At 36.1% G+C, this 27,853-nt stretch overlaps 1 protein-coding gene across 1 annotated transcript in view; it reads right to left on the reverse strand.

The window, feature by feature from the left end:
- The window catches only part of TAOK1 (TAO kinase 1), a 121,290-nt gene that overhangs the window by 3,086 nt on the left and 90,351 nt on the right, over positions 1-27,853 (reverse strand). Inside the window, exons 12-19 of the mRNA XM_004684835.2 lie at positions 26,601-26,804; positions 23,969-24,103; positions 17,947-18,183; positions 16,081-16,209; positions 13,976-14,179; positions 11,397-11,636; positions 8,091-8,303; positions 4,344-4,526 (exon numbers count right to left, since the gene is read on the reverse strand). Coding sequence (XP_004684892.1) covers positions 4,344-4,526; positions 8,091-8,303; positions 11,397-11,636; positions 13,976-14,179; positions 16,081-16,209; positions 17,947-18,183; positions 23,969-24,103; positions 26,601-26,804 — 1,545 coding nt within the window. The remainder of the gene's footprint in view (positions 1-4,343; positions 4,527-8,090; positions 8,304-11,396; positions 11,637-13,975; positions 14,180-16,080; positions 16,210-17,946; positions 18,184-23,968; positions 24,104-26,600; positions 26,805-27,853) is intronic.

Below are 27,853 nucleotides of genomic sequence, written 5' to 3' on the forward strand. Positions count from 1 at the left end.
GGCAGGCGGCAGGCGGGAATCGAACTCATGCGGAAGTGGCTTCAGATTCTCAGTGCTGTGCTTTAATCCGCTGCGCCACCAGGGAGGGCCAGTTTAGGAAATTCTATGTGCCAAGAAATCAGTTATTGAACAGGTACGGAATCAGTTCTGGAAAACTGAAAAGTACTACAAATAAATGAAGTTGATTTGTAATGTCTTTAAAATGTAATTCATAATAAAGTCAATAAAGGGGGAAAGAAGTTGATGGGAGAATATTTTTATGTTCAGATAATCAGACTCACAATGCCTGAACCCACTGATCAGTATCACTATCACTTAAAAAGTATGCTAGATAGACATTATCTCTTGATGGGATATGAAAGGAAAAAGCACAGTAATCCTTAGAAAAATTCCCCTGGTCCTCCCTGGTGGCACAGTGGGTTAAAGCGCAGCACTGGAAGCTGGCCTTAGCTACTTAGATGCCAGTTTGATCCCCGCCCCAGAGATAATCCACATGGTGCAGCAGACCTTTCCTGACCCACCTGCTGCTCCCCTCAGCAATATTTCATCAATCTGGCTGTTCTGCTTCCCACTCTGATTATGGTGAATCCTTTCACTGCCCCTTTAACTCTGGCCTATACCCCAGTTCTGTATGATAAATAAACAAATCTTTGGCCCCTCCCTGGTGGTGCAGCAGGTTGAAGCACTGCACTGAGAAGCTTAAGCCACTTCCGCATTAGTTCGATCCCTGCCTGCCCCAGAGGTGACCACATGGCATGGCTCCTGACCCGCCCGCTGCTCCTCTCAGCAGTGTACATTGTTGATCTGCCTGTTCTGTTCCCCACTCTGTCTCTGGTGAATCCTCTCACCTTCCACATCTCTAGCCTGTACCCCAGTTCTGTATGAATAAATAAATCTTTAAAAAAAAAATAAATCTTTAAAAAAAAATCCCCATGTTTATGTTTTCAAAGAAATTAAATATAACTATCTCCAGCTCTAATTATGAGTATGAAATAGAGGAGGGGGAATACGTTATATCATCAAGTGACACTATGAGGATACAATCAGTTTGAGAAAATTTCAACAGAGAAATCAATCATAATTTAAAAAAGGGGGGGGAGAAATAACCTGTTATAAATTATAAAATTTAAAAGACAAATCAAATGCAAAATCTAGACCTTATTTGACCCCAAAAGAAATAAATCAGTTGTAAAGAAGATATTTTTAAGATAAAAAGGAAATTTAGGCATGGAATGAGTAGTAGATAATTAGATAATATTATTATTAGATAATATTTTTTTGTTCTATATCACAATGTAAGAACACTTATGTCAAAAATCAGAAAGTCCCTATCTATATTCAGGAGTGAAAAAATACTGTGCTGAGATTTGCTCTCCCCTGTCTTCCTTCAAAAGCTTTGTGTAGAGCAGAAGAATAGACAAGAAAAAATCAGCAAAACATTCACCTATTGAAGGTGAATGCTGAATATCTGGGAATTTCAATACATTAATTCTACTTTTGTGTATTAGAGAATAGAGAAGAATGCAAATTTATCAGGAAGACAAAGGGAGGCGCAAAGATATTTCAGCAGAGAAAATACAAGAAGGCATAGGAAAATGATAAAATAGAAGTACCTGGCATATTAAAGTTAGGGCAGAATGGGCTCTAAAAGAAAAGCCTGACATTACCGAAAGTTGTAAGTACTAAAATGTTACAAGATTGAAAAGGAGTATTTCATATGAAAGTTCAGAAGGAGAATTTAGATTAGACATGAATATTTCTTCTCAAGAAAGAAAGAAGTGATGATTTGTGACTAGTGAGATAAAAGGCATTTTAATTTCTATTTGTTTCTATATATTTAAAAAGACTATACTTTTGTATAATTTCCCACTACTATAATCTCTTTATATAAAAATGTAATTTGTGTAGAATTAAATTTACTTAGCACTGGGCTCTCCCTGGTGATGCAAGGGTGTAAAAGTATAGCACTATTAAGCTATCAACAGACACTGCACCATGAGACTGATCACCAGCCAGGGAGGTGACACACATGGCCCAGCAGACCTCTTCTGTCTCACCCTGCTGCTCCCTTCAGCAGAATATTTCAGTCAGTCGGCCTGTTCTGTTCCCTACTCTGTCTCCGGTGGATCCTCTCACTGCCCCTGCACCTCAGGCTTGTACTCCAGTTCTTGTATGCATAAATAATATATATAAAAAACACACACACACAAAAATGTGCAAAATGATGTAAAAATAAACTTTGTAATAAAAAACACACACACACACACACAAAACATAGCACTTAAGTGTTCAAAGAGCTACAAATTAATACTCCTAAATATTTTACATTGAAAAATTTCAGAGATCCATTCAGGAAAAGTCTATTTTAATTCAAGGGCTCTAATAAATAATGAAATGCCTTGCATATTATCTGAAGAAAACTCATGATAAAAATATTAAAATGGCTTGGTCATAAATTACTTAATTATACCTCTATTTCAAATGCCCATGTGTTTTAATCTACTATACAATGTTATAATTAACATATTTATGTATGTTGTTTTTATAGTTTGTATATTTTCCTTAGAATCAATTCTCTAGGTCTAAAAACACTTAACATTTCCAAAGCTCAATATATATATAACATCAAGTTGCTTTCCAAAATGCAGTCACAATGTGTGAGAGTGTCATTGCAACTTTACCAAGTGATAGCAGTTTTGTGTCTACATTTTATCAGGATTTGCAAAATATGTACATTTTGGCTTGTATATTAACATGACTATGAACCACTGAACCACTAGGTGGAGCTAAAATTACAAACTTTAATAGCAACAATACAACATTATTCCTGAAATATTATAGGGAGTTTTCCTTTTGGTGATACTTTTGAAGCCTAAGAGATAGACCTTTAGATTCAGTTTTAAACATGTAAATTGAAATTATACAGGTATGTGGACATACTAGATTTTTAAAAATTTTGTTCTATTTTTCCCATCTTGAATGAGAAACAATTAATATTTTTTAGTATTTCTCAAAGAAGCCAGTAATAAAGACACCTGTGCCAGAGAAATAATAAGTTTAAGTGGATTTTTGAAAATAAACTTATATTTAGTAAGACCTTCTACTTTAATCATAAGAATTGCAAGAAATAAAGGAAAAATCTATGGGCCATTGGTCCAGAAGCGACAACTTTTTTTTTTTTTTAAAGAAGTGACAACTCGGCCCTCCCTGGTGGCACAGCGGGTTAAAGCCCAGCACTGAGAATCTAAAAAAGCCGCTTCCGCATGAGTTCGATTCCCGCTTGCCCCAGAGGTGACCACATGGCATGGCAGACCTCTCCTGACCCGCCCGCTGCTCCCCTCAGCAGTGTACTTCGTCGATCTGCCTGTTCTGCTCCCCACTCTGTCTCTGGTGAAGCCTCTCGCCGCCCCTGAGCCTCTGGCCTGTACCCCAGTTCTGTATGCACAAATAAATAAATCTTAAAAAAAAAAAAAAAGTGACAACTCTTAAACGTCCAAAATGATGTAAAAATAAACTTATTATAAAAAAAAAATGACAACTCTTAATAGACAAGAAGGTAATCATTAACTTACAATGGACCGATGTACTTAAGATTACAAAATCTACTATATTTGATTTTGGGAACTTAGAGCTCAGGAATTCTGGAACACAGTTTTGAATCCTGGATACAGCTGAAATTCTACTAATATTCACAACAAATGCCTTTCCTCTCTTTATCAAAATCTACCTATCCTCCTTCCCTTAACACAGGTTGGGGATTCTTATTCTATTCTCTAGTACACCCAACAAAGAATAAATGAAGAAGAAAAAAAAAGACACCTAGAAGTAACATTTCCAGCCTGACTTTTGACTTGTGTGGAACTGGCTTTTCCTTCTGTCCCACAGTAACCTCCTACCAATCTATCGTGTTCCATGCCCAGGATATATGAGGTGAAATAAATATTCCTGATCCTTTGTCCCTGCCTTTTACAAAAGTTCATTTCTTTACTACCCAAATTGTCCTCCAATTACATTAGGTAGAGCTACGTATATAGAAGAAGTGAGGAACACTGAACCAAAACTTCTCTCATAGGACTATCCTCACATAATCCTACAGCCTTCTTCTAGTAATTATGACTTAATTATATTACACGATATTTACAATTCATTAATTGTAAGGTTCATGATTGAAGCAATATATTAAGCAAAAACTGAAACAATACCAAACTAGAATTAAGGAAATAAGGTGCTATGAAAACAATCATTAGATTATTTGTCACCTCTTTCAATGTGAAAATATTTTTATAAAATGTACCTGATGAAAGCAAATTCTAGCACAATTACTTTCCTTTTATTACTTATACCTTTTGCTCTAAGAGTGCCCTGCGAAGGGAAACCCTCTGTTCAAGCTCCCGTAGTTCACGATCATGTTGTGCCTCAGCTTGCATCTTGATTTTGCTCTGATACGCATTTAGCAGCTCCAGTTCCTGCTGCAGCTGCATCTTTAAAACCTGGCACTCTGCTTCCTGTGCTTCATCTAAGCGCAACTGGAAGAAAGAAAACATATCTTATTGTGAGCTATCATTGAGCTGGAAAGGAGGAGATACGAGAGAAGTTGGACTACTCTTGTAGGATACAAATCATTATTTCTTGTAATGTATAACAAACATTTCTTAAAAAGAAAGGCATAGTAACCAAGATGGCAGTATGAAGCTATCGTTAGCTATTTAGAGGATGACAAGATAACAGTATTTTTCTTAAGGAAAATCTAGGTTCTAATTAGGAGATAAAAACCAATCTCTTCTCTCCAATAGAAGTAACTGTACAGAACAGGGACCAAAAAGCTACAGCTGGTGGGTCAAATACAGGCAGCTGCCTGTTTTTGTTTTGGGGGAAAGTGAGGGCAAAATTCAATCTTTGTATAATAGCCCACTAGTTAAGAATGGTTATCATATTTTGAAAATGTTTAGTACATAAGTACCTACATAACAACCTTAATTTTGCCTTCTGGCCTACAAAACCTAAATACTAAATATCTGGCCTTATAAAGAAAAAATTTGTGTACAGAACTTATTCTTACATAAATTCTCCTAAACTATCTCATATTTGATTATCATGGCTGTGTAGTATAGCTTGAAATCTGGTATTGTGATGCCTCCATTCTCTTCCTTTTTAGTCAAGAGTTTTGGCTATTTGAGGTCTTCTGTGGTTCCATATGAACCTCATCAATTTTTGTTCTATTTCTTTGCAGAATTTCATTGAGAGACTTTTATTAGGATAGCATTAAATCTGTGTATCACTTTTGGTAGGATGGCCATTTTGATAATATTAGTTCTCCTGATCCATGAGCAGGGGATGACCTTCCATTTCTGTATCTTCTTGTAAACTATCTTGTATTTGCATTCAAATGTGACCTTTTGCCCACTGCTTAACAAAATTGCTGCTCTATTCTTGATAAGATGTTGGGATGTGTACTAAAGAGAAGGAAGGGCAGGAAAGCCTATTGAGAAATTCATGTCTTAATGTAACAATGAAAATTCTTTTCATACAGAATTCTTATCAGAAGATGGCAGCAGAGTGAAGACACCAAAATCACTACGTCCAAGTTCACACAGGAATATAAGACTAAAAACAGACTGTAGACTTACATACTATGCGTTTCAAACCAAATGAGAGCACCCTGCACTCATTAGAAAGAGACTCAGTGATTGGGGAGCTCCGATAGTGGAGCTCTGATCCAGAAGCACCCAGGCACTAGGGAGTACCTCAGATGGGAAGCTTGCTGTTCTTTGGCCTGCTAAGCCCTGGAGATAAAGAAAGACAGCTCAACTCGGTGAGTAGAACCCAAGCTGCAGGGAAAGACTGCTCTGAGTGGGCACATAGAGACCTGGAGGTGGGGAGGAAGAACTGGCGAATGGGGCTGCTGGGAGGTTTGCAGCCCTTTCCAGTGCACCCTGCATCCCCCACCCCCACAAAAGAGGCCTGGAGACCTGTGTGCCATTATGGTGTGGCCCAGCAAGGTTCACAAAGTCCAGGAAGTAAAAGGGGGGGGAAACAAGCGGTTAGATGGAATCAACCACAGGCCTAACCACTGGGAACCTGCAACAATGCTAGTACTCCCCGATCCCCCCCGCACATCCAAGCATAGAGAGGCCCTAGGAAGTGCCTCAGACAGGAGGCTTGTCTACTTAGGGCATCTACCCACAAAATCTGTGGTAAAGCCCTGGAGTTAAAGTGAGACAACTCAGCTCTGTGAGTGGACCCCAAGCAGAGGGGAAAGACTGCTTGGGGAAAGACTGCTGGAGTGAGCACGAAGAGCCCTGGAGGGGCAGGAGGACTGGCAGCCTGCACAGCTGGGAGGCTTGTAGCCCTTATGGCGCTCCCTGAATCCCTGCATTCCTGGCCTCCACAGCAGAGGCCTGAAGGCTTGTGAGCCATTAAGGCACTGCCTGCAAGGTGCACAGTGCTCAAAACTGACTAGCTCAACGACAGGCCCAGCTGCAGGGAGACCTACAGTACTTCTAATACATCTCACTCCACCCCACCCCAGCATCCCATGGGCATATCCACGCATAGAGGGAACCCATGAGACATCGGAAGGCTACAAAGATCAACAGGTGGGCAAGTGGGAGCTGCAGTGCTGCTACAAGAGTGGGTGTGGTGGCAGAAAGACTAGTTAGGAAGTTTTCCTTCTGGCACCCCTCCTTTCCCAGAGACCTATTTAAACAAGCCCAGTTCTGAAAACTAACTGGGAGAAATCACTGGCGCCACCAAGTGGGTAGAAAAAAAAAATCAAAAGCCACACATGCCTGAAATCAGAATTACCAGGAGGAAACTGTCAGGGCTGTGCTGGAGGACCCTAGATTGCAGGAGACCCTGGGTGGAAAGAAACCTCAAGAACTTCCTTACTAGTCCAACTACATCAGGGGGCAAAAAAAAGAAAGCCAAACAAAACTGAAGAAGATTCTGGGAAGACTACTACTTCACCCAATCGTAAGGTACTCCCCAGGAGACCAGCCTAAAACCACAAGGACTAGATAACCTGGAGCCACCAGACATTGAGAGACAATTCTCCCCTACCCATGTTGGTGTCTGTCATTTGTTTATTTGTTTATATGTTTGTTTGGTTCCTGTACTACTCAGCTGGTGGATTTCTGTGCCCTTCCTTCATTCTTACACTGGTTTTCTGTCTCCTCTTTCTCCTTTCCCTCCAACATTATTTCTTTCGCCTCTTCTACGTCTGACACCTCCCCTCAATTTCCCTTTTCTCCTCCTCTTCCCCCACCTAACGTTCATCATCTCCTATCAACTTCCTCTATATTACATCTCCATATCATCCTCCCCTCTCCCCTAACCTCCCATCTTACTCCCTATTCTTGCTTAACTCCATTATTTTGCCGAGACACGCATAGAAGCGAGAAAATCAGCCCATCCAGGCACTTCTTGCAGGTACCTTCCAGAGACTAGGACTCAACGTGCTACTGCAAGAAGTTGAACACCACAAGATATCCCTGACTGTTACTGGCTGAGATGACAGATGCAATTCCATACAGTGGGGGCTGGAAAAACAGGAGATACTGAAACAAAGCACAGCTCAGAACACCCTCCACATCAGAAGTGTCTGAAAGTCCCTTGGCCATCCCAGAAAGAACACCCAGAAAGAATGCCGGCCAACAACAACAACACTGTGTCTCAATGAATAGAAAGTATCAGAAAATATACAACAGGGAAAAGAAGACTAACAAATTCACCACAAAAAAATCAGTCACTAGAAATCATCAAAGAAACAGAAGAACTGTTCAGCTACCAAATAGAGAATTCAAAATCATCATGATAAACAAACAAAAAGAAGATGAAAAGGAAAAAAATTATATGAAGCAAGCTATCAAGGAACTGAAGGTTACAAACAAGGAATTGAAAGAAATGAATGAAAAAGAATTCTTATCAGACTGTTTCCAAGCAATACTGACAGTAGAAGGATATGGACCACTAACACTATTTCCCAAGCTATAAAAGAGTTATCACTTCCAATTAGTAATTTAATAGCTAGGATTTCATTCAGGTGGTAGACATCAAGTACATTAAATTTGTTTTCTCTAAATAAAACTCACAGCTTGTGTGGAGAGCATTTCATTAATGCTGTGATCATACTGTTCAGCCAAGATGGCTAACTTTCGGGTCTGCTCCTCCTTGAGCCGTTTCAGAACAGCTTTGTGCTCACTCTTTGGTGTAGTCTCCAGTAGGTGATTCCTTAATGCTTTGTACTGCCTGGTTTGGATTTTGCAGGTGTCTTGAAATTGCTTCTTTATTTGGAGTTCTTTAGACTGGAAAGGGAAAAAAAATAGATGTACATAATTTTAACATATGGCATTTGGTATATCTTATAGGCTTTCATTAAAAATAAAGGCTACTGAGAGAAATAGGAAGAACAAAAAGGTCGGCGCATAAGGTTGTTGGTACTTCTGCTTTTGGCTATTGGGCTAAACTACTAGATCCTATGCATTTTTACAACAAAAACTCTAGTCTAAAATAGCAGAAAATCAAGAATCCCACTTATCACAGGACTTCAAGCAATATTCATTATTTTGTTAGCAGATTTAGTGATCTGAGTGAATATTAAAATTAGGTGACAGAAAATTTAATTTCTCCTCTTGAATTAAGTATAGTAAATTAAAATAATATTGGTTAGAGAGTATTTTATCATACCTGAGGCAGAAAATAAATATACATAATTTGTTCCTTATCTAAGACACTTTAATTTCTTTTAATGACAATCTCACATACAAATACATAATCTATAGTAGATCCAAGAAAAGTAGGTTAGTAGTGACTCACTAATAATATTATTACTACTGTTTTTTCCTTGAAGGAAAAAACTGGATTGGACCCAAATTAGTAATGATTTACTCTTTACTTACACAGCAAAAACCTGATATTCAGATGAATTACGCAAACTTTCAAAAGTTATGAAGCAAGGAGCTTATAAAGAAAAGTAAGTTATGAAGCCTTTCTTGGTCTGAAATAAAGTAATTTAATCTCAGCAACAGAAAAGTTTGGACTTCAGTTTTGGGTTACTCACAAGTTAGGTATTCTATGAATTTAGATTTTAAAAAGTTTTAATAAGATAATTCTCAAGGTCTATTGATTGAACCTACAACTAAGAACAGACTTGTTTACTACACTGAGGTATTGAAATCATTTTACTTAAAAAAAAAAAAATCACTGTTCTTTTTAAAATTTTTAAAATATATTTATTATATCATCCTTCATTCTTGTACAATATATGATTTCCTGGTGAAATTCCCATCACCAATTCACCCATGCACTATCACCATAGTTCCCTGTGCTCATCCCACTCCTGTGCTGGTCGTTCTCCCTCTTCCTCCCCTATAGAATGTCTCTGATCTATACCTGCATGATGATTTTGAAATTATTTTACTTTAATATGAATACTGCCAGATATCCATCAGTTGATAATTATGTAAGAAGTGTATATAATGTTCAAAGTTAACACACTTCTCAAGGAAGAAGTTGTCCCACCCTTGCCCCACCATATCACAAAATCAAAATATAGTCTTTTACATGTTTCGTTACTAGGTCGTAGTCATATTTTATTCTACAAAGGTTCAAGAAATGACTAGCTAGAGAGAGAAACTCTTAGATTAGCTATGATTAGTAGCACCATTCTTAAATACTGTTCTTGGTTAACAAAATCCTTCCAAGTTAGTGAGGAGTGGGATAATGAAATTTAGACATTTTCCTCTGCTTCTGTGTAACAGCCTCCATTTAAAAAAAAAAACAAACTTTTAAAATATTGTTCACAGAAAACTGTAATCAAAATCAAAGTTACAATCACTATATATCACTAGCCTAATGAGAAAAAAGAACTTGAAATTTTTCAACAGAAAAAACAAGGCTTATACAAAGAATAAAAACTGTATCCCTCAATGTTTGACTCAGATGGAAAAAAATACATAAATTGTAGCTGTTTCTACTGTTTTGACACTAAGAAAGCATTATCTAGATGGCAGATGAAGAAACAGTAAAGTAGGCAGAATGTGTTCACCCAACCCAATCCATAGAAATGGTATCCCTAACCCCCCCAAATCCTAGCCAACTGACATTAAGCATTCATATTAAAATCCTCCAACCCACCTTTAAATTCTTGGAGACATTAAAGTCTCAGAAGTGGCAACTACTACACTTAGGTAAATATAAAGATGTCTTAGTGTTAAAACCTAGTCTGTTTTGACAAAGATTACTGCTGTAAATTGAGCAAGTAAATATATGTATATATTCAGAGAAAAATAGGGTTATTTCCCCCCTAAAACAGCTACAGAAAAATTTCCTTTATGGAAAATCTTGAGCTCATTATGAAGTATTATTTATATATTTTGTGTATAGATAGTATCTGTGAAGATTAGATTAGTGTTTACTTCTTACAAGCTGAAAAGATTCCAACAACAAGAAACAGGAAGAGTTAAACATCAAACAATTACCTACATGTAATAAAAGTTTAAAATTTGCAAATGTGAATAACTTCATAGTGAAAGCTTATATAGGGGATGGATTTTTTGGTTGTTGTTTATTAAGATTCATGTGATTACACTCCTTCAAATATTTATCACAAGATAACAAAGTCTGAAAATCTGTCATGTCTGGTTATTAACTTTGGAGGAGGCTGGGCCAGCTAACTGCATGATCAAGTGGAGAGAGAGATCTTTCCCTTTAAATAGTATACATGATTCAAAGAAAATACAAATTTTAAATCCCTTGGTATTATGTATCACCAAAACTTGTCTTTCCTTATTTATTTGGGAAAGGAAGATAACAACTTGCTCCACTCTTAATATGCTAATTAAAATATCCCAAGTACCCATGCTATGGTGTTTCCTACTCTATAAGGAAAAAGTAAAAGAATGGGAGTAACATTAATAATTCTACTTTTCCTCCTAAGATGAATAGAGAAAATGAAGGGAAAGGGGACTAAAAAAGCATTCTTTATTCACTGGCTCCTGTATTAAGAACAGTACCTTTTAGATACAGATGACATTTACAACAAATAAAAGATTCTAAAACCATGTCACTTGGAACAACAGTGAAAAGCCAACAGGTTAGTATGGTGACGTGTAGTATATAATGCCAGCAGCATTACTTTTAAAATAAGAATTTTGAATGTTATTTATGGCACACTTCCCATAATTAAATATTTTGGCCATATTTTGTTGCTCTGCTGTAAAATACATAAACAAAAAGCTTCAAGCACTCCATATAAAACTAACCAATACTGCTTAAAATGTAACAAAAAAATTTTACTTCAATTTCTTTATGACAGACATTGGTCTTAGACTTTTACTGTTAGGGTAGATGGCTTTTATCTCTTTTCTCGCCCATCAAGAAGTTTAGCCTAAAGGTACCTTCAGACTTTTAGGCTGTTGTCGAACTTCCATAACATGCTTTCGCCTTAGTTCTCGTTCTCGTCGTTTATTATATTCCAGCTGGTTAGTAAGCTCAGTTTGATGTTGCAATCTGATCAACTCACAGCGCATCTTCTGAATTGTGTTGAGGTGGCGAAATTCCAGTTCTTGCATGGATTCGTGTTGCCGCAGTAGCATGGCATGCTCTAAGTCCTTTTGAGTCTGTCTTTTATTTAATTCCTAAATCATAACAGAAAAGACAAAAGGTATAATTTCAAGTTGTATAAATGCAGGCTGGGGAAGTCTATAGATGTAATTCTTTGATATAATAATGGCTACATAGTAAAATACTAGAATTTTAAAACTTTTACTCTAGTGATCAGTAATATAAATTGTCTTTCCTATTTAATGATAGTATGTTATGGAATAAGCTATAAACACAGCATTTCTATCCCAAGAAGCTTAATATCTATCTCTTTTTTCTTTTATTATTCCCTAATTTTATATTTGAAGATGTCTACTTTGTGAACCTTTGAATTTCTCCACAGTAAGCTATCCAATTCTATTAAACACAGTATACGCAGTACAGTATAGTACAGTGAAGAACATGGACCTTAACCTTGGATCTGCCTACTCAGTAGTAAGTCCTATGGTTAGTTATTGAAACTCTGTGCTTCAGACTTATCACTTTTCAAACTGAGAATATAGCATTTTGAAAGATTTAATGTGAGGTTGAAATGAGTTCATAAATGACAATATCTCAGAATACCTTGTACATTATGTTCAATAAATGTTATTCTCTTTTGCAGACTGACAAGTACAAGGATACAACACAAACACATACAATGTAGAAGTCAGATTTGCCCCTTTTGCCTATATAAATTGTTTTTCCAGAGGCCAAGTCAGGTGAAAAGAAATCCCAAACTTATCCATACATCTATTATATAAAAACATACAGTTTTTAAAATTGAGTAGTAATATTGTAGACATGTCATATGTTTTCACTGAACAATATTAAAGACATATATCCAGATTAGTTAGTATGTTTAGACTTTTTAAGTTTCATTGTAAGCTGCTGCTTGCAACAGCATAATTTTTCTACTTCTTAGTGTAAACTTTTTTAAGAAATAGCTATGAATTTTGCATCATATAGTCATGCTATTTTTTTAAGGATGAAGTGGATTTGATGGGGAAGCATATATGCATATTAAATTTTTTTTTAAAGATTTATTTATTTATGCATACAAGAGCTGGGGTACAGGCCAGAGGTGCAGGGAGTAAAAGGATTCACCAGAGACAGAACAGAACAGGCAAATCCAATGAAATACACTGTGAGGAGAGCAACAGGTGAGTCAGGAGCAGTCACCTCCCTGACCTGGATCAAATGCATGCTGCAGTAACTGCAGACAGCTTTATAGTATTGTGGCTTAACCTGCCATGCCACCAACCAGGGAGGCACCAACATATTAAAATTTGAAGTTACTACTAAATTATGCTTCAAAAAGGCAATTATCAATTTATATTCTTATCCAACACTGCATTTCTCAGTGCCACTACTCTGACTTGATACTACTAGTCTTTTAAATTGGTCTTGTTTATTGAGACACAATTTTAATTTGAATTTCCTGTATTAGTGAAGTTGAATAATTTATATAATTTATAAATTTAATAATTTATTTAAACAATTTATATTTAAAGCTTATTTTAAGCAATTCTCAGAAATAAATTTTTTATGCTCATAGGTACCCATGCTAATGTAACCAATTGTTTTTAATGGTATAGAAGTGTCTAAATTTGCCAATTAATATGGACATAATTACAAAATGTATAAAACAGTAACATAAACTTCAGGGTACCATTACAGACCAAAAGGCATAAACTGGGGGCCTCTTTGATGGACTAGGCATTAAATATCAGCACTATCACTGCTATGGCACCCTGGCCAGGGAGCTAACCTACATATGCTATAGCAGACCTTTCCTATCTTACCTGCTGCTCCCCTCAGCAATGTATGTATTCCAGTAAATCTACCTGTTCTGCTCCCCACTCTGTCTCTGGTGAATCCTCTTACCCCTTTGCACCTCTGACCTAAACCCCACTTCCATTCAAAAAAAGGTATGAATATCCAATTAGTTTTCTCATATTTAAAACTCAATATTTCATTCAAGCACTAATTTCATATTTATTAAATATTTACTGAAAATCTATTATGGGCTGGTGCTAGAGATATAAATATCTAAACAAAATCTTTGACTTTGTATTATTTCCCTTTCAGTGAGAGAGAGAGACTTACCCCAAAAAGGAATGAGAGAGATGGGGTGTTTGTGTGTGTACCCCAAAACAGAAAGAGAGAGACAGTGTAAATGAAAAGAAAAACACTGAAAGGGAGAGTTTGACCAGAGAAGGCATTTCTGAAGAGGTGACATCAGAGGAGAGACATGAAGGAGGGGAAAATGAAATGTGGATATCTGAGGAAAAGGGATTTAGATACAGGAAATTAAAAATGCCAAAGCTCCGAGGCTGAGATGTCACTGATGTATTTTCAGAAAATATTCTGCTTTCACATCATGCAAACATACTTCTCTAACAAGGTCCTGCTCCAAGTTATGGCGCCCAAGCAACATTCTTCTCTTAAAGCGACGACATTCTAGCTCTAGGTACTGTCTCTGACGTCTAAGAAGGTTAGCCTCTTCTTCTGCTTGGAAGTGTTGTATATTCTCCTTCTGCTTTGAAAGCCATTCCTGTTTCTCTTTCTTTGGGGTGCTCTGATTTTCATTCAGCTCCTGACAGATTAAAAACAACTCAACTCAAAATACATAAAAATTAAGAGCATGCATTTACCACTTAGTCTGGTAAATTTAAATAAAAATATTAGTGTCCTAATGCTAAGGCAGGGTTAATGATCTCAAGGAGGTAACATTTGTTTTTCTTGAGTTACCTGTGAGTTTAGACAGGAAAAGAAAAATGTACACTATCTTTTAGCTTTTGCATTTATGATAGTTTCGAGACTCAAAAGCATAGTTAATAGTCTATGAAGTAAAATATACAGATAAAAATGATATGTCTCACTTTTTGGTTTTCCTCATTCAAAAGAAGTGAAAATAGAAAATTAACAAAAAACAAGGATTTTTCAATGGTATTCAATATTCAGCGTTATGAATGACCAAACAAGTCAAAACTAATGCATTTCCACATTTTAAAAACTTCGCAAACTAAATGAAAGAACATTTATAGGAAAAAAAGCAAACACTGAAAATACAATTAAAGAGGATGCTAATTAATACTAGAATACACTGAACCTAAAAAACATCAAAATAGTAAAGAATATACATCCATCATCTTTCCCAAGTGTAAGATGAACTTTTAGAGACTCTAACATTTTGGTCCTTCCCCTATTATTCAAGAAAGAGACCAACCAGTGTTTTATAACTTTAGTTCATAAGATATTCAAATACATAAATTAATAGTTCTCTTCTCAACTCAAAGGTGCATGTACATACAATATGAGAAAAGACTTAGACAATAACACTGGCACATACATAGAGAATCATCTGGAATCTTTTTCAAAATTTTCTACTATATAAGTATGTACCTTTATCTCTACCGAAAATTATTATTCTAAACACACACACACACACACACACACACACACACCTGACTTCTAACTAAATGAATTTATTAGTTGGATAAGTTAAGTGCCTAAATAGTTATTTAAATCAACACACACATAAAACTAAAATCTCCTTTCACTGGGAAATGCAACGGCAGAACTGCAGTTTGTTGGGTATTTTATTATAGTTACAAACCCTTGTTACAACCTTTTCAAATGCAGTGTTTCAGTATTATAATCACTGGGAATATATTTCAGGTTACAACTCTAAAGAGCTGGAGAAATCTTGTCAATGAAGCTGACTTGAGAGGGTATATGTCTTTGTGTCACCAATATCCTTAATAAAATTTAATAACTTGATTATAAGGCAATTTTCTTCATAAACAAAGGCATTACTATCAAAGAGATTACTCTTATTTTACTAAGACCAATTAATTATCAGTATGCTATTAATGAGATGGACCTGTAAGAGGGGGAATAAAGGGAGAAATCATTTTTCTGTTCAGACCATTATCCTTTTTGAGAAGTTACCTTGTAACAATTATGGGTCTCTTCTAAGTTAAACTAAATTTGCTTTTAAATGAAGTTCAAGAAAGCAGATACAAAGGCAGATAAATATGAAATCATGTGGCTATAAAGAAATAATCATCATGTTCTATTAAATAAATTGTAATAAGCAGATATGCATCTTATCCTTAACTTTGTTTTAAAATCAGAGAAAGAAATTATTGTGAGTTTCTGAACCAAAAGGAAGAGCATGCTTAACCTTTCAAAGAAAGGTATAGTTAGCTCTTTTTTCACAACTCTGATGTTTTTATTTCTAATGAGTTAGTTACTTAAACACACAGGAAAGCTATTATAAATAAAGTAATAGATATTTCAGGGAATGATTTTCTTCGGGAGAACTCAGTCAACTGAAGAGAAATGAATTATAGTCAATGTCTTCATTGAAACTGATAATATCAAACACAAACAAAACCAGAAAATTGTCCTAATGGTTTTATGAGTTTATTACCACTGTCTATATCAATAAGCTAATAACTGGCTTGAAATTTTTTTAAATAAAATAAGTACCTCCTTAAGCTGTTCTTTTCGAAGTTTGTATTCTCTTTTCTGGGACTCTAAAAAGCTGTTCAGTTCTTTCTTCTGCTGGGCCTGAATATGTTGCTGAAATTTTTTTTCCTCATTGGCCATCACTTTAGCCTATATGAAAATTTTAAATAGATAAAAATTAGTTGAGTATATAGATACAAAGCAATAATTTAATACACATCACCAAGGATACCCTTTGTTCCTCAAGAACAAGTTTAAGCGCCAAAATAAGAATACTCAACAAGTTAATGTTACCCAGTATTTTTGAATTTCAAAAACCAATAAAGTGGAATTTATCTTTAATATATTGATCTATTGATCTTTTAGAGTAAAAATATTTTTCCTCTTTTGTTTCATGTAACAGGAGCCTGCTTTTAACCCAATAAAACAAAATATACACATATATAAATTAAATTATGACCATTTTTCTAGACCAATGTGTATATTAAATAATGTAATAATTTACCCTCATATTAAACCCCAACCTTTACTTTATATATTAATATGTAAAGTTAAATATGCTATAGCTATTATTTTATTCTGATCATAATACATATTCACTGCAGAACATTTATAAAATATAGAAAAATCTTGCATAATTCAACCACCAGAGATAACCAATATAAACATTTTGGTGCATACCCTTCCTACTTTTTTCTATACAATTTAAACAATTTGTAATTATATTAGACATCTCCTTTCATGAGTTAAATTCTTTCCCCTGAATGGGATCAAAAATCGGGGAAGGAAGTGCACAGGACTATGGTGATGGTACACAGCGGACTGGGTGATGGGAAACCCACGGGGATTACAATTGAGATAAAAAAAAAAGTACAAAATGATGTAAAAATAAACTATAATATTATATATATAAAAAATTCTTTCCCCAGGTTATTAAAAACACTACCCAGTGGTAAACTGGATTCTAAATATCTGTCCATTCTTTCAGCAATTATTTAAAAATCAATTATTTATTTACACCATAAATTATACTACAAAATTTTCTACTCTTAGGATTGTTAATCCCCCCACCACATTTAATTTTTATTATTAAGAAAAGGAAAAGATAAGATGCTTGATAGACAGTGGACTGAAGAGCTGCCGGGAATGTCTTTTAATGGGAGGAGGGTGTTGAACTTACCATAAATAATGCCTTAACGTAGACTAGCCATAAATATTTGTCAATAGTGAATTTACTGAGAAACTTGTATTTTACTTGACAAACATGACTATAAAAATAAAATGAAATTGCTGGACTATGGTGATGGCACACAGATGGTTTGGTGATGGGAAGCCCATGGGGATTACAACTGAGATGGAAAAAGGCACAAAATGATGTAAAAATAAACTATTATTTCAAAAATAAAATGAAATTGATGACATACCAAAAACAAAAAAATAAAAGATTTCACATAATAGGAATCCTAAATAAAGCACTTTTCATTTTAACACTGTCTATCAAATAAGAGTAACTGTTAATTATTCTGATCTAAAAATATTGCTATAAATTTAAGGAAGGAATCCAAACAATACAGAAAAGAGAATCATGAGCGATCTTTTGAGACCTACCAATCTTCTCATATAATCAAGCTACTTGGGGCCCAGAATAGTTAAATGATTTACCTACAATGATACTATAAAACAATCAAGACTCAGGAAATGACTCCATATATACTGGCTTCCAGACTCAGTACTTGGTATTATATGCATTAAATAAATATTTCTCCTTTCCCCAACTGATTTGTTTGGTTTTCAGGAAAAGATATCCTAACATTAAAATTCTATTTTAGTTAATTTTGAAATGGTCACAAGATAAAACAAGCAAATTAATTGTACTGAATAAGCGACCTCTTTTTCCATAGCAGCCTGATGCTTCTTTATAAGTTTCTCCATTTCAGCAGCAAAATTGTTACGCTGTGTTTCAAGATCTTTGTCTAATCTGAGGCGATGCTCATCCATCTCAGCCTTAAGTTTATTTTCCAGAGTCATCAGCTGCTTTTGATGTTGCCGCCTCATTCTCTTATAGCCAGACATCTGTTCTCTAAGTTCAGAGTCCTGTTCATGTTCTTGCATTTGCCTTGTAACCTAGAAATACCAACAATGGAGATAAAACAGTAAAGCAACACATTTTTCTTTCAAAAGCATTTTAAATCACTCTACTAGTAACAAAGTAGGCAATTAATATAAGAGATCCCAATAAACAGTTATCAATTACATTTCCAGTGGGTCTTAAAAATAGACACACTAATTCTAAGCTCTTTATTGGAATATAAAGAACCTAGTACAATAACCAAAACAAACTTGGGGTGAGTGGACCTCTAAGATATACATATAGTAATGAAACAATGTAGTATGTGGTATGGTATATGAACAGACTGAACAAATCAAAGCAAAAGCACACAATCTAGAAACAGACCTACACATATTCAGCCAACTGATTTCCTATCACAATGTCAATTCAGAATGGAAATGAAAATTTTAAACAAATCCTGCTGAAACAATTGGTACTCTTTGGAAAAAGTAAATAAATCTCAAGTCCTCTACTTACATATAAAAATTAATATGAAAAGAATCATTTGACCTAAATTTAAAACCCAGATCACAAAGCAAAAGAAAACATAGAACATATTCATGAGCTGGGTAAGCAAGTACTTCTTGAGCAGGAAACAAAAAACACTAACATTAAAAAAATATATGAAATTGGATTTCTTTAGATAATAATTTAAAATTGGAATAATTTAAAAATAATCAACTCACTAGCATTTAATATAATTACAATGTTATGCAACTGTCACCTCTAACTTATTCACAAAACTTATTATCAGAAGAAAACTCTGGGGTCCTCCCTGGCAGCTCAAGGGGTTAAAGCACAGCACTATGAAGGTATCTACAGCCGCTGCACCAGAGTTCAATCCTCATCCCTGGCCAAAGAGGTGACCCACATGGTGTGGCAGACCTCACATCTTGCCCACTGCTCCCCTCAGCAGTTTATTTCAGTTTATCTGCCTTTTCTGCTCCCCACTCTGTCTCTGGTGAAGCCTCTCACCTCCTGTACTCTGGCGTGCAACCCAGTCCTTGTATGCATAAATAAATATATATTTCAAAAAAAAAAACAAAAACCAACCACCAAAATCCTCAATATTCCTTTTGGTAACCATCAATCTATTTTCTGTCCCTAGATTTATCTATTTTGAATATTTCATATAAAGGAAGTCCTTTGTGACATTCTGTATCTCCTTTTTTCCATTTAGGATGTTTTTAAGGTTCTGCTATGTTGGATAACATGTATCAGTACTTCATTTCTTTTATAGTTAAATAAAAAATTCTATGGTATACTCATACTATAATCTGTTTATCCATTCATCAATTAATGAACCCTTGTGCTATTCTAACCCTTTGGCTATTGTAAATACTGCTGTTAAAAATATATGTGTATATGCCACTGATTATGTTTCCAATTCTTTGGGATATACACTTGGGAGTAGAACTGCTAGATCATGTGGCAATTCTATGTCAAACTGGAGTACATACAAGGGTACAGAGGCAGTGAGAAGATTCACCAGAGACAGAGTAGGGAGTAGAAGACTGACAAAAGTACACTGCTGAAGGGAGCAGTGGGGCGGGTCAGGAGAGGTCTGCCATGCCATGTGGATCACCTCTGGGGACAGGTATTGAACTCACAGTGAAGCTGCTGCAGCTAGCTTGCAGTGCTGCATCCTAACCCACTGCACCACCTGGGAGGGGCTTTAACAAGAACTGGGGTATAGGCCAGAGGTATAGAGCTTGAGGGAATTCAACAGAGACAGAGTGGGGAGCAGAACAGATGAATCTACTGAGATACACTCTTGAGGGTAGCAGTGGTTGAGACAAGACAAGACATACATGTGGATTAGCTCCTTGGCCAGGGATTGAACATATGTACAGGAGCTAACTCATGCTGTAGTGGCTGCTAGACAGCTTGAGAGCACTAAGATTTTAGCTTCCTGTACCACCAGAAAGGCACTGTAGTTTTTCTTTCACTTCCAGAATGCCTAATGCTGTTGTGCACCTTTTAGGTGCTTGCTAGCCATTTGTTTATCTTATTTGGAGAAATGTCTATTTAATGTTCTTTTTAAATGGGGTATATAAATTAGATTTTGAAACTAAATTTTTTCTAATTTCTAATTTAGCTATTCTCAGTAAGTAATGGAGGAAAATTATTTAATTTATAAACATGGTTTTTATATAACTTGTAGTTATATAAAGAATGCTTACAAATCAAGTATTAAAAAGATGAATTAGGGGCCCCCTCCCTGGTGGTGCAACAGGTAAGGATGCAGCACTGCAAGCTAGTGCAACTGCTTCAGTGCGAGTTTGATTGCCATCCCTGGAGGTGATCCACATGGTATGGCAGGCCTCTCCTGATCTGTCTGCTGCTGCTCCCCTCAGCAGTGTACTTCGTCTATCTACCAGTTCTGCACTCCCCCGCCCCCCGCCACCTCGCTCTGTCTCTGGTGAATCCTCTTACTGCCCCTGAACCTCTGGCTTGTACCCCAGTTCTGTATTCATAAATAAATAAATCTTAAAAAAAAAAAAAAAAGATGAATTGGGGCCTCCCTGGTGGTGCAGGGGTTAAAGTCTCGGTGCTATAGTTATTGCCAGCCATTGGCAAGGCATGAATTCCATCCCTGCCTGGTCAGGAAGCTAATACACATGGCGCAGCAAACCTCTCCTGTCTCATCATTTGCTCCTCTCAGAAGACCAGCCTATTTTGCTCTCCACTATGTCTCTGGTGAATCCTCTCAACTCCCACACTCCTGATATGGACTCCGGTTCTTGTATGCATAAATAAAATAAAATAAAAAAAGGTGAACTGCATGAGAAGTCAAGCAAAAAACTTGAAGACATACTTCACATTAAGAAAATAATGTATGGGCCCTCCCTGGTGGCACAGCGGGTTAAAGCACAGCACTAAGAAGCTTAAGCTACTTCCGCATGAGTTCAATCCCCGCCTGCCCCGGAGGAGATCCACATGGCCCAGCAGACCTCTCCTGACCCATCTGCTGCTCCCTTCAGCAGTGTACATCATCGATCTGCCTGTTCTGCTCCCCACTCTTGTGTCTGATGAATCCTCTCACCCTCTGCATCTCTGGCCTGTACCCCAGTTCTGTTTGAATAAGTAAATAAATCTTTTTAAAAAATAATGTATGAGGCCCTCCCTGGTGGCGCAGCGGGTTAAAGCACAGCACTGAGAATCTGAAGCCACTTCCGCATGAGTTCAATTCCCGCCTGCCCCGGAGGAGACCACATGGCGAGCCAGATCTCTCCTGACCCGCCAGCTGCTTCCCTCAGCAGTGTACTTCATTGATCTGCCTGTTCTGCTCCCCACTCTGTCTCTGGTGAAGCCTCTCACCGCCCCTGAGCCTCTGGCCTGTACCCCAGTTCTGTATGAATAAATAAATAAATCTTTAAAAAAAAAAAATAATGTATGAACAGAGTAAGCACATGAAAAGGTGTTTATTATGGCTATACCTTTAATTATAGGCAACAGTTATGGGGAAATGCAAAAAAAAAAGTGTTTAGGTTCTATTTCATAGCCATTAAAAATGGTAAAAGACTGACACCAAATGTTGGAAAGAATATGGACCACCTACAACTCTTTAGACACTATTAGTGGACAACAAAAATGGTACATTTTAAAAAACTGTTTGATAGATTCTTAGGAAGTTAAATGTACATGTACCCTAAGACTCAGCCATTCTAGCCTTATATATTTCACAAAAGGAATTTAAACATCATGTTCATATATAGACTTATACAAAAAATGTTGACAGAAACTTTATAATAATCCCAAATGGGAAATCAATCAAATGTTCCTAAACAAAAGAACAGATAATAAAAATTCTGGTATAACCACATAACATGAAAGTATTTACAATAATAAAAGAGGATGAATTTTGATAAATACAATAGTATGGCTGAGTCTCAAAAACATTAAGCTTGATAAATACAATAGTATGGCTGAGTTTCAAAAACATTAAGCTGAGTAAACTTACATTCTGCGTTATTCATTTATATCAAATCCAAACTAACAATAGTGAATAAACAGAAAGTGATGGGAATGAAGAACTGACAAAAAAGGGGTATGGAAGCAACTTTCTGGGATGACCAGAAATTTTATATACCTTGTTTTTTCAGGTGATAATGAATACAAGTGTATATGTATGATTATGAAAACTCTTCAAAATGAGTATTTACATCTGTATATTTTAATGTATTAAAAAAAGGGAAGTAGTAGTTAGATTGATTATACTAATATTATGTAGAGTAGTTATACTGAATAATGCAGCTATGCTTATCTTTATACTTTTAGCTACAGAGTCTCTAATTTTTTTTTTTTGAAGTTATGGAACTTCTGGATTTAAGGATACTGGTCTTAAATTTTCTTTTTCTTTTAAAGATTTATTTACTTATGCACACAGAAATGGGGTAAAGGCCAGAGGTGCAGGGGTAGTAAGAGGATGGACCGGAGTCAGAGTGGGGAGCAGAACAGGCAGATCACTTAAGTATACTGATGGGAGGAGCAGTGGGCGAGACAAAAGAGGTCTGCTGTGCCACGTGGATCACCTCCAGGGCCAGGGATGCAACTCACACTAAAGCAGCTGCCACTAGTTTGCAGTGCTGCGTCCTAACTGGTTGCGCCACTAGGTGCAAATTTTCAAAATACATAATATAGGGTTATCCTTAATTAACTTGAAGGGGCCAAACTCTGGAAGTAAAGACTTACTTGGGGAACATTTAATATAAACCAAGTTGCAAATATCTTTTCCCATGGACTGATCCCACTCTAAGTATTTATTAAAACAGTTATGAGCCCTCCCTGGTTGTGCAACAGATTAGCACAGCAAAATGAAGCAATCCACAGCCACTGCAGCACAAGTTCGATTCCCAGGAGGTGACCCACATGGCATGGCAGGCCTCTCCTATCTTGCTCGCTGCTCCCCTCAGCAGTGTATTTTAGTGCATCTGCCTGTTCTGTTTCCCACTCTGTCTCAGGTGAATCCTCTCACCCCTGCACCTCTGGCCTGTACCCCAGTTCTTATATGCATAAATAAATAAATCTTCAAAAAAAGGTTACGAAAAAAATTAAACAATCTTGGTGCTTACTCTCTTCTTAGTTATTAAATGTTGCAGAATAGCAGAAATGTACTAACTTATGTTAGAAATGGCATTCCTGACCCCACAACATTATATATATTCATGGACATAGTATGGGTTTTATAAAATCTGCTTAGTAATTGACATCTCAGATAATTTCCTTATCTTTATTCCTTTCTATTTTCTAGTAAGTCTTCGTGTTCTTTTTAGAAAAACAGATGTTTTTCTATCCTGAGTATCCTTTTTCATGTTTTGATACTACTTATCTGACCGACTAAGGTTGTAAGTACTCATTATAACAACAACTTTGTAATAGACAGAAAATGCACTTTTATTATTTGGAAAATCAGAAGAACTACATTTAGTGTACATAAAATTGGATGACCTGATATTTATCAAATATTCCCCATTATTCTGCATAGTCTCACTACTTTCTTTTCAACTCTTATGTGTAGATAATATTTATCCTCTACCCCTATGAATAAAACTAATTATTGTAATTTCTTTTATGCCTTGAATCAATAATAATTTAAATTTCTATGTGATACCTTGTAGCCTTCTCAAGCATTTAATATATTAATAAACTGCATAAACGTTTTAAAGATATTATTAATTTAACATTTTTCAGAGAACTTTGAAACACAACTACAAAAGAGTAAGATATAGTTATACTTACAAATAGATGCCAAAATTCAACATGAAAGTGTAGTTCTAATTTAGATGAAGTACATACCAATGATGCTGTCCTTATAGTAGCAAAGTGTTCTCGATTACGATAGTGTGATTTGTGACGAGATACTTGGGGTGGAGACTGTGGATCTGATGCTCTTGTTCTAGGATCTCCCTCTTCTCTGTAATTTTCTTCCTCCTAGATGTAATGAAATAGACAATACTACATAAGAGGAACAAACACAGTTAATGTGAACCTTCAAGAAAATTTAAGCTTAAAGACAACTTTATCAAATCTCAAAGATAGAATTTTAAAAAGCAAAAGTTAACAAATACTAGGAATAATGACATTTTATTTTCAACATAATTAGAATCCGGAGACGTGATTTTCTCAGTGAATGAAATAGTATAGGATAAAGAAATGCACCAAGACTAGATTTGCATGCAAAACTGAAAAGCTTTAACATAACTTAGAAGCAAAAGATGACAAAGCATAGTTTAAACAACAGTAAAAAAAAAATTACTGTAAGGTTTTTATAGTAAGGGTTTTAAAAGGAAAAATATAGCTTTAAAATTCCTTTATAATACTTCTGTTATTTAACGGAACAATTAAAAAATAGTTGCCACTATTTCCAAAACTTCATCATCACCTCAAAAGGAAACTGCTATCTGTTAGCTTGTACTCTCCATTTCACCTCCACTCAGTTCCCAGTAACATCTAATCTACTTACTTTTATTAATCTGCATATTATAGATACCACATATAAGTGGAATTATATGACATTTGTCCTTCTGCAGGATTACGTTAAGCAAAAAAACCAGAAAGAAGAAGATAAAGACTGGATAATTTCACTTATATGTAGAACACAGAAAAATCAGACAAAGACAAACGTTAACACCAAGTCTTAAAAGCTGACCACTGAAATGAGGCATGCAGGAAGTAAAAGGGATCGGAAGAGGTAACAAGAGGGACTGGGGAGGAGCACAATGGACTACAGTGGAGGACTATGGGTGCTTCGTGATAGGAGAGCTACAGTAGTCATATTGGATGGGAGAAATCCTATACCATCAAAAAATTAGCAAGAATGTAAAGTAGTGGTACTTCTTTAAAAAAGAAATTTGTCCTTTTACAAAAATCTGACTTATAACACTTGTATTAATGCTTTCAGAGTTCCTTCATGTAGCATATACCAGAATTTTGATCTTTTATAGGTGATCAGTATTCTGTAAGATGCATGCTATCACATTTTATTTATCCATTCATTTGTTGATAGACACTTACATTGGTTTTACCTTTAGCTATTGTTCCTAATAACTTATTAAATAATAATACAAGCTGTAAATAAAAAGGGAAGCATTCTTTTTTTTTTTTAAAAGATTTATTTATTCATATAGAACTGGGGTACAGGCCAGAGATGTGGAGGGTGAGAGGATTCACCAGAGACAGAGTGGGGAGCAGAACAGGCAGATCGACGAAGTACACTGCTGAGGGGAGCAGCGGGCGGGTCAGGAGAGGTCTGCCACGCCATGTGGTCACCTCCGGGGCAGGCGGGAATCGAACTCATGAGGAAGTGGCTTTTAGATTCTCAGTGCGGTGCTTTAACCCGCTGTGCCACCAGGGAGGGCCAGCATTCTTTTTTTTTTTAAATGGGACTGTGACTGCATTATGTTCTCTATAACCTTTTAGGTATTTTTTAAAAAAGATTTTATTTATCTATGAATATTGAACTGGGGTACAGGCCAGAGGTGCAGGGGCGATGAGAGGATTCACCAGAGACAGAGTGGGGAGCAGAACAGGCAGACAGATGAAGTATAATGCTGAGGGGAGCAGCGGGCGAGATAGGAGAGGTCTGCTGTGCCATGTGGTCACTTCAGGGCCAGGGATCAAACTCACACTAAAGCAGCTGCAGCTTGCTTGCAGTCCTGTACTTTAACCTGCTGTGGCACCAGGGAGGGCCAGAAGTATTCCTTTTAATTGCTAAAAGGAGTTACATGACTTTCACATATAAAGAAAAAATTTAATTTTGCACTTTGAAAGTATTGAGAATTATGTAGCAAAGACCTATATTTCTTAAAACCCAGAATTTTTAAATTTTCTATAACTATACTCATTTATTTTAAAGATAAGCATTACATATAATGCAAAAATAACTTGATCATCACTTCTCCAAACCCTTTCTCCACTTGGGCCTCCCTGGTGGCCTGGTATTGTTTCAGTACTATCACTACTAAGGCTGAGTTCAATCCCAGCCAGGAAGCTGACCCACATGGCATAACAGACCTCTCTCTATTCCCCTTAGCAGTGTATTTCAGTAAATCTATTGTGCTCCCCATTTTGTCTCTGGTGAATGCTCTCACCCACCCCCACCTTCGCACATCTCTGGCTTACACCCTAATTCTTCTACACAAAAAGTCCCCAAAAGTGATCAGTATAGTGAATTTCATTTGTGACTTACTGTTTTTAAATATTTTATTTTTCATGTAAATAATAGTATTTAAAAATTCTTATATTCTTAAAATACTAGTTTCCCGAGTACATATAATGCACTGGGAATTAACACACCTATTGCCATTTTAAAATACATTACCTAAAAATGTTCCATATTTATATACCAGAGAATAATCTCTTATTTTATCAGATGAAGAAAATTATTTCTCAAATTTGAAATGTTTTTCATTAAAATCGAAATACTCACTGGTTTTAAATGGATGACAGAACTATTAGACATTACTGTGTGGTCTCCCTCCATCATGTCTAGTTCACTCTTGTCATCTGAAGCATCTGGAAGACTATTAACACTACTGCTTTGGCTACTGGCACTGATGGACATACTGGGTATAGACTGATTACTTCCAACACTATTCACTGTTCCTGTTCGTCCAACACCATGATCTTGTTCCTGTGAAAAAAGAAAAATAGGTTCAAATATTGATTTCTTTTGAAATCTTGAATAGTTAACAATTGTCTGACCACAGTCCTAGAAAAAAAGCTACTGGAGTTTCTATCATCAGAAACTCCATTTAATATAGCCAAGAAATTTCCCAATTGTTAGTTGACAGAAAACCAGACAAAAACCCAACCATGGGTATAGTTCACCAGTTTCAGGTTGTTTGCAAAGAGTTCTCTCTAGATAGTTATTTTAAAAAATTCATTTCTATATAACACATCTCGTGGAGTATATGTATTCATATTTTGTTCATCTTTCAATGACTGCTTAGTTAAAATAAGCTTTACCCTCATTTTTCAAATCTTGTAATAATCCCTTTTAGAAAGAGAGTTTTCTTTCTAAGAATTCAGGCTCTAACCTACCCTTCTATCACTAAATAATTTTAGTTTCTATAAAAGTTTATGTAAATATAAAATTACATTTTATATATGTATTTAATCAAAATCACAAAAATGTTTTTCTGAAGTAACAGCAAAGTCACGGCATCTGGGCACCAACAGCCACTTTGCCAATGACAAAATTCCATGAAATATGTAAAATTTAATAAATATAGATACAGGGCCCACCCCTGGTGGTGCAACAGATTAAAGCACAGCACTATGAAACTACCCTCAGTCACTGAAGCACAAGTTAGGTCCCCAGTCAGGGAGCTGAACCACATGACGTGGCAGACCTCTCCTGACTTGCCCGCTGCTCACCTTAGCAGTACATTTGCCTGTCCTGTTCTGCTCCCCATTCTGGTAAATCCTTTCACCCCCATACCTCTGGCCTGTACCTCAGAGTTTTTGTATGCATAAATAAATCTTTAAAAAAATATATAGACACGCATATGAAAAAATGTTCAACATCACTCATAATAAGGGAGATGCAAATTAAAACCACAATGAGATACCACCTCACCCCAGTAAGAATGGCACATCTTCAAACTAGCAACAACAAATGTTGGAGGATGTGGAGAAAAAGGAACTCTCCTGCACTGCTGGTGGGAATGCAAACTAGTA

This window comes from Condylura cristata, unplaced genomic scaffold (genome assembly GCF_000260355.1).
Source record: "Condylura cristata isolate star-nosed mole 26May11 unplaced genomic scaffold, ConCri1.0 scaffold00017, whole genome shotgun sequence".
NCBI lineage: Eukaryota > Metazoa > Chordata > Mammalia > Eulipotyphla > Talpidae > Condylura > Condylura cristata.